Here is a 13,091-nt window from a genome sequence, read left to right as displayed (position 1 = left end):
ACGAAGCGCGTAATAAAAACCCCCGCGAAAGCGCTAGCGATCATTTTATTATGCTCCGTAAAAAACGTCTTAACACATAGGCGGATAGACACCTTCAATATGTGAGGATAATAATATACTTGTTAAGAGCACAAGATGGACCAATCGCAGGCAAGATAGGCCTCGCCCTTCTGTCAACTTTGGCGACCAATAAGAGAGAGGCGTCGTCCCCCGCTACAAGAGGGCGGGGCTTAGCACGCCTTCCCCTCCGGTACCGGTCCTCAGTGTCGACAGGATAGCTGAACCGAACAGAAGATGTTAGCGTGATTGTGAGTGGAAGAATCTGTGCGACATGGTGCGTAGACGACATGCTGACTCTAGTGCTTCGCTCGACTGTTAGCTGAAATTGGAGTTTGTACAATTGTAGGCTAGACATGGGATATACGGTGCAAGTGATGAGTCGGTAAGTTTTTCATTAGACCAAAGTGCCGGAACTGAGTAACTCGAACGAACTGCATATAGATTAATTTAGCATCCGACCAAAAACTGTTATTTTACGGGATGATTTAGGACAAAAATTATCAACGTTAAGTTCCCAAGCATCTTTTCAAAATTCCGTGGTTCCACCAAATCATGATGCCGTTGGCACCGACTCCTATAGCGGCGGTCCCCTCCAAGCCCAAGATAGGGTTCTCGATAGACTCTATAGTCGGGGGTGGTACCAGGACACAGTCCGCGTCCCCCAGGAGTGATGGCGAGAACAGTAATCAGTCAGTGTTATCCGAGAGTCCCGTGGGATCTCCGCACCAGGAGGACGGTCACCATAGGACGACAGTACACTCGCCGCCGCACCATCCCGGGTCCTCGCCCTCGCCTAGCTTATCGTCCGCCGCCTCGCCGACCCTGGACCCCGGCAGGACGTCCCCAGGGCCTCCGACGATAGTGCGACCCTCGGCGCTACCTCCGGGTGCGCTACCACCCTTCTCCAAGTCCTCTCTGTACCTGCCGGATCATCTGGTCCACGGACACCACCATCAACTCGCCCTCGCCGCCGCCGCTGCCCAACACTTCCAGGCCGCCGGTCTCGCAGCCGCCCTCGGCAACGGCTCGTTTCTGCCCCCGGGCGCCCCTCAGGTGCCGCAGCCCAACGGCGCCCCCCAGTCTGGACCTCAACTGCTGCCTCCGAGCCATCACCATCCCCAGCCACCGCGGGACACCTACCCTCTCTATCCCTGGTTGCTGTCTAGGCATGGCGGCAGGATATTCCCGCATAGGTTTCCAGGAGGTTAGTGCATTTACTTTTTTACCAGTAGAGTTATTATCAGACTATCAATGATCAAAAACACGCATTCAACCATTTCAAAACTTGTTTTGCAGTAGCTACAGTTTAACAAACGAGAATCAGTAGTTAATAGTTGTAAATAATAATCCCACAGTGTTTGCCCGCATCATCTAGGGAGATATGTAGGCCTGCAGTATTGTATTTGTTTGTAACAGGGCCGTAGCTCCGCCCTAAAGTAACTTTTATCCTGTAATAAGTTAATAATAATTATTTTAATATAATTTTCATTGATCGTCGACTTAATTACTTAAATGATTTATTTAACTAAAATGTTCAGTTTTATTTCATTAGGAAATTCCACATTAAAAATTTTTCAGATGTCATTACTGTAACACTTTAATTTTGGTACCCATTAGTTATTGTTTAAATAAATGCCTTTTTACTGCCATTACAAACAATTGTTTCTGTAGACAAATGTTGTCAGTAATTGTGTAGTACTGTATTCCTAATACTGACATGACATTATACTGTATTTAGTTATTCATTGTTTTAATAATAATTGAGATTTCTGAGTGTTACACCAAGCTTAGCGCTTAACATAAATACTGTAAATCTGAAAATATTCCGTCCAGCCTACTCTGTCGTTTGTAGACTTCATAGTTTTATAAACTACAATATAAATGTTTTAGATATGTTCCTTTTTTTGACATTAGGATAGTTTTTTTCTAGAGATAAAGATTGAATAGTCGCGCAGCAGTTTACAGTAGTTAATCCACAATTGTCTGAATAAGAACATAATTGATTATATATATGTAAACACTTTCATTAATCGCATATAGAGATAATTTCATAGGTCTCCAAATATTCCAAATTCTTTGAATGTATATTTTCTAAAAATATATAGGTAAAATCTTAATATTGGGTTGATAATAAAAGATTATGCCTTAATTTGTTAAAATAAAACGCATTGTTTTTGTCGATTACAATTGTTCGGTATAATTGTTTTACGATCAGTAAATTAATAATTTAATGCTGCTTTTACAAAGCAATATTAAACTATTAATTTCGGCATCACCGCATTAAAGAAATATTTAGATACATTTCCCTATTTTAATATAAATCTACTTGAAGATATATATGGAATTTCATTCAAATCTTAAACAAAGTAGATGTATGTAAATGATAAGTACGGAATTTTATAATCTTAATCTAAGCTTAATCTTGATCTATAAAGGTGGTTGCGTATTTAATTTTTATAGATACTATTTCATAATAGGCCTACTGATATTTACAGAAACTTTATATTATATTAAATAATTTATTCTGCATTTTAATTCCACCGAAATTGCCTATATGAAAAAAATGTTTAAACAAATGGATACAAATAATTATTAAACTCATTCCAAATTTAGGCCATTCGATTATTATTGTTTGCACACTTAACAAATGTTTTGTACAATTTAACGGGTTAACGTAGGCATTTATTTATAATTCCAACACAAAATTGAATACATTAAAAATTAATACTTTAAACTGAAGAAGCTCATAGATGTTTTGGTAGGTTAATTTAGATTTTGGTCTATTCACTCCAGCGATTCACCCATCTAATTGATTTAGCCGTGTTTAAGAAACGAAGTAGTACTTATTATCGCATTCTTCAGAACATTGAACACGAATATTGTCCTCAACACGAAGTTTTATACATACTAACATAATTAATTGTTGTTGCTACATTACCATTTCCGTATAGGACTATGCTAAATCTTACCTGCACTATAAAGTGCAATATTTATTTCAAAATATTAGTGATAGTTTAAACAATCTAAAATATATATCTTAATATCGACAAAACTATGATGTTCTTATTATTTTACCAAATTATGAACAGAGGTTAAAACAACCACTGAAAACTTAACATTTTAATTTTAACACGAAAATATGTATTCTAGGATAACAACCATTTCAGACATGGAGTTGTAGTGGTAAGCACTCTTGATAGCGACCTTCACAATTGTACACAACAGATAAGAAACAGTGCTTCTATTATTTTTATTAAATCCTGCTTGCAACCTAATCCTAATCCTAATCCAATAACTTCTGGTTTGATCTTGCTTTTTGTTTAGTTAAAGAAAATGTGTTTTCTTATATTGTATGAATAAGTTGCAAGATGCTTGTAGAATATTTAAAATGACATTAACAGACATAATGCGTGATACCCACTACCCAGAAGTAAATTAAAGAAAGATAAAACAAAATCTAGAGTCTTAAACGAACGCAAACTAATCCAAAAAATAATTGAGACCAAAAGCATGCAAACATACAAACTAAATAAAACATATTTTTATTTCATCACAGGTCTTGAATTTTTTTTTTTCGGAATATGTTCTATGTTTATATACGTAGGCTACAACAATGACAACTTAACTTTAAACTATTGTCACAAGCAATTAATACCGCTTTCTAACAAACGTTGGATGTTAGATATTCCATAACAACACCACATTTTGTATGGTTCCCTAACAAAACCGCTAAATACCATTGACGTAGTAAAACACAAAATACCATGTTTAGCTTAATATATAGCCTTAACAATTCGAATTCACTTGGCCTTAAACGCTGTTTAAACTAATAACTCGGTGGTGCTTGCCGAGCGGAGGTAGTATATCTTGACATTATTTTGTCTTTGACCCTCACCATAAAGCTTTATTATTATTTTTACCTACAATTTAAAATAAAGACAACATTTCTGTAGAGATAATTATTATTGAGGTAGTTAAAATAGTAACATATTTTTCGCCAGTGAGAGGAAGTAAAACAGAGAGAGGTCATTGTCATTCCTGTATTTCCATTTGAATCACAACCCTGGGATGGTTTCATCTCTAAGCAGAGCGGTACAGTCCTAATTAGTGATAACTTAAATTCAACCAAAATAGTTTCGGCCTCTGTCATTTTCGTTACTCATAAGTGCATAACATTTTTAATTTTTTACCTATGGTAAGTAAAAAAATAGAAACGCGAAGGTGTCCTAGCCGAGTTTTTTTTTATATAGTCAGACTCTCTTTTGGAAATCCTGGGTTGGAAAATAGCCCATGTAATAGATGTGCATAGATGGCATCTATAGATCGTAAGTGGCTAATTGGTCCGTAATGTGGTTTTCGTTCAAACAATATTAATTCAAACGGATTGCGTGTCGATGTCTATGCCTAGCTCGCTCCGCTCAGCTGGTATAACCTCATGGGATTACGCAAAGAACTGAAAGTATTGGCTTTGAAAACAAGTTACCTACAGTATGTCTTTAAAATTTGACATAGACAATGACAACTAATAGTAAATGCCCCGCGGCCGCTGCAGCAAACCTGCCGACTAAGCGAATTTCCATTTTCCTGGATTGCTTTTCAATTAAATTAACATTTATGTTTAACGAGTACGTACCTAGGTTAGCTACAGAAAAACTAATAAAGTGTGTTTTTTATTAAAACGTCAAAAGTATATTCTGAAATAAATAAATCTGCCAAAATAAATAAGTTTGATAAAAATCTATCCATAAACAAGCCAACTACTGTACAACATTTTACAATACTCTCCATAAGAATAACATGGGAATTTTAAATTACACATTTTTTGAATTTTCTCCGTAACCAATTACCGTACAAAAACACATTGCTATACTAAATTATTTGTTTTTATAAGACCTTTAAAAAAGTCAGGAGAAAAATTGATAAATTTTGTGTTTTAAGGGTCAAAAATTAAATTTTTTACCATTTTTACCCCATAAACCCCCCGTTAAACCCTGTTCCCACTGTCAGATCATGCTGGTTCGTAAACTCATTCAAGTTTATCCCGCCTTACACCTTCAAACCAAATATTATCAAAATCGGACAAAAATTACTCAAGTTATTGTCGGTTGGACGGACACACACACACACACACACATATATATATACAGTAAAAAAAAACATTAAAAAACATGAAACAAAAACAATAAAAAACAGTATAAATAAAAATTTTAACGAATGGTGTTTTTGGCCTCTGGGGACATCAAAATGAAAAAGTAAATCGGTCCCGGGCTTAGGTCTTACCATGAGACCTACGGTAATAGCTACTTCCCTATAGGGAAATTCGCTAAAACAACTAATGTATAGTCTGGAATTGATTTTGCCATTTAGATAAGTGCCCTAATGTTCCGTGTTGTGTCGTGTCCCGTGTCAGTGTTGTACACGTACAGTGTTGCCTAAGTGCGCGTGTTTGGAGCGACAGCTAGCGCCAGACTGTGTAATAATTTCCGGCATCGCACTTACACCACGGATTACCTTAATGGCGTCAGGAAACTTATTCTGTTAATTTTAGCAGGGAAGTTTAACTTTCCTCTCCTCAAAAATCGATTTATGTTTGACCCTAAACTCGATACTGATGACAAACAATCGTCACAACTAAAAACGTTGCCCCATTTAAATTATATACAGATATAAAACTAATGCAGATCTTATAAAACTACTATAATTTCAATAAAATGAAAACAGTCAATTAAATAGCTTCTCCTACAGATACCTGACAAATTGGGCTTCCTTGCACTGATTTAAGCACGCAATGTAGCTAATTGCTGCATTTACTTACGTATGTCGCACTCCAGTATTCCAACTAAACAACAGCAAATAGTGTGTTTAATTACGCACATAATACAGTACGTGTAGGCCTACGCTTTAAAATAAGTTGGCAACACTAAAGTTACTACAGTATACATACGTCTACTAGCTGGTGCAGTGTTTCCCATTTCGTCCAACACTTGGATTTAAACTTATCTAAAAACGTGCTGTTTAGTGTTTGAAACACTAATTATTTATATGCTTTGGATTAACTCACTGTAGGAAAAATATAATGTGTAACGCGAGCGCAAAGTGTGACTTTGCACACTACTTTAGTTACAAAAATAACTATTGTATCAAGGCGTGAGAATCTGTTTTATATTCTATTTTTTCATATGCTGAATTTACAATAAAGTAAAGTCTATTTTTTCGAGTTACATATTCGACAATTTCTCTTTTTATAGTAATATTTTTTTGCCGAGTTTTCCCTATTAATAACCCTCCAAGGCTTAAATAGTAATGTGACTCTTAATTTGATGTTTGTACTGATATATTTTTCGTCGTATTTTTTATTGAATTTATATTTCATGGTTTAATAATACTGTAATTAATTTGTTCATCATAAACATAAGACGGGAGACTAATGCGGTGAACTCTTTAGTATCATGGAATATAAATTGTTATAATTAGTTAAATCACTTAATTGCTCGTTTTAGGCCACTTATATAGTTGAAAAAGTTTTATCGCATTTTCAAAAAAAGGCAAAAATTAAAAATGAGCTTGGGTCGTTGGGTTACCAACCCCTCTTGTGTTCACAACCCCCCCCCCCTCACTGTTGGTTCGGACCGTTTGTTGAAATTAATACAATGCAAGCTTTTTATTTCAAAAACACAATTTTTTTCTGAGCAAAATATCGGTGGTTGAGTTTCTTATCACGAGAGTGTTTCAAAACATTTCATTGCACAATTACTTACAGCTTGGCAAGTAATTTAAAAGCATTTATTATTCGAAGTTGTGACCAGAATACCTGTGCTGTGTGTGTAATGCGTATTTCAAAACAAGTCCGCAGTAAAAAAAAAAAAAAACTATTACAGTAATAGAAGAGATAATTGTAGGCCTAGACAATGACGCAAGAGTTTCATCACGTTGTCATGGGGAAGTCCTTCATTGAGTAATGGATGATATTTCTAAAGTTTATTGTACATAATCCCAATTAATAATGAAAGTATTCCACTAATAATCCTTTGTCCACAATCCCATTAAACATTATGAGGTTTTGAACAAAATGAGAGAAGTATGAGAGTTATGCATTCATATGTTTGGTAAGGCTGTTAAATGTTGGTATGATCAAAAAATGTCTTTAAATGAATTATTCAGCGATGATTTCTCTTTTAGAAAATTATGTCAATCTTAACCGAACTAACTCTATATAGAAATAATAATACGTTAATATCAGGCAAATTAACAAAAGTATATAATATGTACTTGTGACTTCTAACACAAACTACATTGGACGCGAGTATCGCTTTATGCGTTTGCTTACACGTTCTTTTAAGTCCAAAGTTATTGATGTAGATAAAAACGCTAAAATTAATTTGGTTTCAAACTGACGAAAATAGGCCTAAACGTCAGAAGAAGTTTAAACTTGTACACGAAGGTAATCGTCTACTTTTTATTTTTTTTATAATTTAACTATATATTTTTACTTTTTATTTTGAAATAAAAATAAATTTGCCAAATTTCATATTAAGTTCTAAAACCAGAAAATCGTGATTTACGCTTGAGATTTTAAAAGGATTTTTAAAGCGGTAGGTTTAAAATTAAATTATGAAATATTTTTTTTTAACTCCGTTAAGGTGAGTGAATTGTATATTTTTCTGGTGTAGAGGATGATGAAAGCTTTAAAATGGCACGTCGCTTTTGGAAATTGATGGAAAATAAAGAAGTTATATGGTGTGCCTACAAAAAAAGGAAGTTTGAAAATTATAATATACATAGATTTAATTATTATTAATTTTTTTTTATTTAATATTTCACTAGTATTATATAATTATGTTCCATTTTCATATAAAAAAAAGCACTACACGCAATATGCTACTATTTTGCCAAAATATTAGTTTATCACATGAGGTAGTTAATTGACGTGGTCTACTTGTTTATGGATATCATGAATAGCCTACAATTTATATAATTGGAATAGAATCCTTAGTTATAGTATAGTAAACTATTTTATGAATAGTTTCAGTAGTGTGTTTCTCTTCATTCAGCACACCTTGATACGACTTCGACGAATAATAATTTCAGCATTCAATTCTGACATAGTTAATTAAAACCTAATTAATACCAAACTAATTTAGTCAATTTGTTCGTTTACTATGACCCTATTATTCACAACATTACTTACGCACGACGATCTAAACCCGTATGCGCGCTTGACAATTAATCTTACAATAGGGGATTATTCTTCTTTTGAACTCGTCTATAGCCGAAGTTTTTATGCACAATCTGTATTGGAGGACATCTAGTGACAGAATGTTGTAACATTACTGTTGGCTGTACCGAAGATACAGTTCAGTAGGCCTACATTGTCGCCATCGCCATGCCAGAGCATGAGGTTTTGTCGCGTTTTGAGCTGTTTTTGCTCTCCCAACATGGAGACCATTTGCTATTGCAAGATCGCGCGCAAATATCGGAGACAAAAGAGGCAAAACCTCCGTCCAGATGCAGTGGCACGGTGGTTACATACAATGATGTGACAAAAAGTTCTATGTCATAATAAACTATTTGGATGACATTTGATTGAGGGCTTTATTGTATTTCGTTAAGGAAACCGTAATATTTAATTTTCTATTTTATTTTCTCTTATATAGCCTATTCATTTTCAAAACGGCCAAAAGTATGCTAATGTAATTTTTTATAAACTGGGGGATATTTTTATGAATTCTTTTAAAACATTTTGCAATCCATCCATCGTATTTCTTGTTCTCTGATATGTAAATTGATTATTGTTGTTACTGCTGATCTTTGTTACTTTGGTGTTGTAATATTTTAATCTTTGTTAATTGATTATTCATTTGTGTCATGATCTGTTTATTTAATTGATCAATAACCACATAAATAAATACAATATTTACTGTAAGTTGATATGCTGTTATTGTTTGAGTTCAGGAATGTCTATCACATTTGTTGTTGTTCTAAGGTACATACTCTTTTTAGCGAATTTTCATAAAGAAAATAAGCTATATTACCGTACGTATCATGCTAAGAGCTAAGACCAGGACTCGGGACCGATTTTCCTTTTTGCTTTTAGGTCCCCAGAGGCATAATTTTTGTTAGAAAAAAAATCATGAATCATAATAATTTTGAACAAACACACCGTTTTACAAAAATCTTAGAACGTTACAGCTCAATTTTGTAAAAAAGTAAAGATTTTCTACAATATGGCGTCGTTTTATAAAAATAAAAGCCTATTAGACTATTAACAAAATGGCTGATTTTACATTTATACTACGACATGGTCGGACTATGGGAACGGTGGTGTATGGGAATTAAAACCATGCATTTTATGTGATAAATATTAGTTTTTCAAATTTTTGACCCCAAAGCATAAAACTTTGCAATTTTCCCAAACAACTTTTTAGAGCTTAAAATCAAATAATTTTGTATATTGGAGTGTTATTGTATACATAACGGTTCTTGTGGAGAATAAAAGTAAACTGTGCTAGTTTGCTTATTTATAAACATATTCAGATCAAATTTGGAAAACCTATTTATTTCATACTAAACTATTACAATTTTACTAAAATACTTTATTACCTATTTACTCGTTAAACTAATGTTTTTATAATATATGACATTATATAATGACATTATATATAGGGCATATAATATATGACATTTTATGGAGATATTTGAGTGAAAATCCAACCAGACGGAAATTCGCCTACGCTGCAGGTTTGCTGCGGTGAGGGTATTTACTTACAACCAAAGTGTATGAACAAAGTATTATATTTAAAACCAAATAATTTACAAAAAAACGTTTAACCCAGGAAACTGCCATTGCATGTCCATAACAGCGTCGAGTGTAGTGTTTTGTGTTCGTTACATAGCCTGCGTTAGCGTTGGGCTTGCCTTTCGAGTTATTGCCTTGTTTAACATTACCCGTTAATTTATTTATCGCCTTATGAATAATCATTATATATCTTTATTACAGTAAGTAAATACAGCATTTGGCGTGGCAGCGTTTTCCTTAGCCATTTGCATCTCAAGCACGCTCTACCACGAGTCGGGTTTTATATGCGGTTGCAAACGGTCTTTGGTGTAAAATGCTAATGTAAATGCGTGTTACTGTGTGAAAGTGGTTGTACAGTAAAACAATGCAAATAATAATTATATTTATTGACGAGATAATTCGAGCCAACTCGCTATATGTTCAAATTGTTACAGACCCAATGCGGAATTTTACATAATTATATGACTTGTCAATTCGTAAATTAAATTAATGTTTGCAAGGGGCTATGTTATGTTTATCTTAGCATAGCCCTACTTTAGCTATTGTACATTTTAAATAGTGTCCCACTTTAGATAGTATAATCTAATGTGGGCTTTTACGAATCTTTACTCGCCGTTAACATTCATGAATTGTATCCTAACTTTATCACAGCAAATTATCTTTAAACAGCATTTTGTTGTATTAAAGAAGGTCAATTAACTGTTCACCATCCTGTCAGAATCATAAGATTGGGATTATGTCAAATTATAAATTTAAAATTCATTAAATAGTTTACAGGACGTTACACAAAAACTCCAAGAGTAGGACAAGTCATTCACACTTCGGGGAAAATTGCTTTTCGAACGTGTTTTTGCGAGAGGCAAGAGCACAATCTTCATAGGCTGAAGCTGAGATTGTTTATACTCGCACTCGCTGAATGTTCCCAGGGTTTATAGCGTTTCACGCAGCGGAGCTTTCATTCAGCATCTATAAAGCCTCTCCTCTACGTACGTCACCTGTAATGTAATGACCGCAATACGACTACAAGCAGTTTAAGGCTCATTCCTCATCTCAACAGTAAACCAATCACCTGTTTGCTTTTATTGATCAGCTGACTATCAATTAACTTCGCCCACTCCTGTAATTTACACTTACACCTGGTTGTAAGAGAGCCGTACATGGTGATAGCCATGTCTGTAGTCTGTTATCCACTCTCACAATCTCTTAACTTAAAACCTTTAATCAGATACTTAGAAAATCTTGTAAAAATATGTACGATCACGATATGTAAAATCTTAAATTAACAAAACACCAAACTCTAACTATGTACACACTTTAGTCTCTTGTCATGTTAACCAGTCTTCTTTGTGAACAAATCATAGGATATGCATTTACTTTGAGATGTTTTTATTTTGTATTGGGAGTAGACTTCAAAATGATCTCATCAATTTTACATTCTTCTTTATTTGAGTTTTCCAAACTGTAGAGCAAAGTAAAATGTAGCAAACGTAAGCTCATAATAGGTGTTCTGTGTACAGGAAAATCACTAACGGTTGGGCATATACTGTGCATTTAGCACCCACGATTCTGAATGATTTCCTTACACCGATTGATTGTAGCATTGTAGTCACCGATTGCTGTAGGGATTTTGTCAAACAACCAATAGAATTTGACATCGTGTTTTAACATATTTTATCCTGATACCAGACAAAAGACCTAATATATTGCAGAATCCCCAGAAGGGTACTCACTTCGTTTCTGTCAGATGTAAACTCACATGTCTACACTGGTCTACACAAACTCCTGCAGGGGTGCCCCGTGGACAAAACTAGGAACACTTTGTAATAGCTTTTCACACAGCGATTTAAGTAGTCGTTTAGCAAGCCAAAACTCGGAATGAGCTCTGAAATTATTGTGTTATTCTCTATTAAATAAAACTTTCAATCAATTTATTTTAAAACTTTAGTACTTCAGTACCATAGATTCATCATGCTAGTATAACTCAAAATTATCCTCTCAACAGTCACATGGTAAATTAAATTAACGCGGGCAGCAAACTGTGTCCCAGATCCACCTAATTAACGAGGCAGATAACATCTAATTAATTACATCCATTAATTATTAATTCGAGAAAACTGTTGGCAAACGTGTGTCCATAAGGCTTATCTCTACATCAGATAGGCACTCCCGACTATGGGGTAATCAGCCGTAACAGTATTTGCGGTAATTTCTTTATCGGTTTCCCTCTTAATAACATAATTACTGCAGCGCCTGTATGTCCAGGGAACACGTCAAAGGGTCGTTAATGTTGCCGGACGTTTATTTGACGTCGTTAAGCCTCGAGTGCTCCGCGATGTCTTAATTAAAGCTAAATATCGGCTTGTAAACGTTTATTTGGATTTTAAAATAGCAGTTTGCAAGTATAAGCGTGGCACTGAGTACGATCATGCTCGGTGTAACCACCCGGCTGGAAAATAATATAGTTAGTTATAATAGGATGTAGGAGGCAGCTGCTTGAGACATGGGGAAACCTTTACAAGGGGTATTCGGGAGGACAAATACTATACCAACTCGAGTGTGGATCTTAACACATACTCAAAACTATAAGTTCTGAATAAATGTTAAGATAAATTTATTTATTTAAAATACCATCAGCATGCCTATTAGAAGGCTATTTGGCTATTGCTAACGGGTAGGCCTATTAGTTTTACATTTGCATAGAACCACTTCACACCCATAATTCCGAACGTCAGACCCGCCTCAAATATGTGCGAGGGTCTGCAAATTAAAAGGAGAGAAAGAAACAGAATCGATTCGCAACACAAATATAAAAGCTCCCATTATTTCTTAAATCACCTCTGCTAATGAAGGGCAAATTATAGGCTCTCGAAGCAGCATCAGTTAGAAGTATCAATTATGGCGTCGACAAGATCCGCAACAAACAACAGCTGATATGATCTCCCGCCACCGCCAAATATACGGCGCAGGGCTGCCAACCCGAGAAACTCAGCATAGCTGATGTAGTGCTATATAAATGGAAGATTATAAATACCATAGTTGTAGCCGGAGGTGAGACACTTGTCGTGGCCGATGACTGATGATTCTCCGTGTCCGAGCTAACTGCTAACTAGCGACTGTGAATATCTGCAGCCATCTGCTATCAACTATCGTTCATCTGGAGATGGATTCTGGATCAATTAATACTGTACTTAAATAATTCAGATACCCTGAAGACTCTACACAAATTTCTCACTCT

At 34.9% G+C, this 13,091-nt stretch overlaps 1 protein-coding gene across 1 annotated transcript in view; it reads left to right on the top strand.

The window, feature by feature from the left end:
* Positions 1–276: 276 nt before the first annotated feature.
* Positions 277–13,091, top strand: part of LOC128987737 (homeotic protein empty spiracles-like) — a 52,533-nt gene continuing 39,718 nt past the window's right edge. Inside the window, exon 1 of the mRNA XM_054408742.1 lies at positions 277–1,264. Coding sequence (XP_054264717.1) covers positions 613–1,264 — 652 coding nt within the window. The 5' untranslated portion in view covers positions 277–612. The remainder of the gene's footprint in view (positions 1,265–13,091) is intronic.

The sequence above is a fragment of the Macrosteles quadrilineatus genome, unplaced genomic scaffold (genome assembly GCF_028750875.1).
Source record: "Macrosteles quadrilineatus isolate MER2022 unplaced genomic scaffold, UCM_ALF_1.0 Scaffold_2__2_contigs__length_208266976, whole genome shotgun sequence".
Classification (NCBI taxonomy): Eukaryota; Metazoa; Arthropoda; class Insecta; order Hemiptera; family Cicadellidae; genus Macrosteles; species Macrosteles quadrilineatus.
Note: the sequence above shows the minus strand (reverse complement) of the source record. Positions and strands in the feature narration are given on the sequence as shown.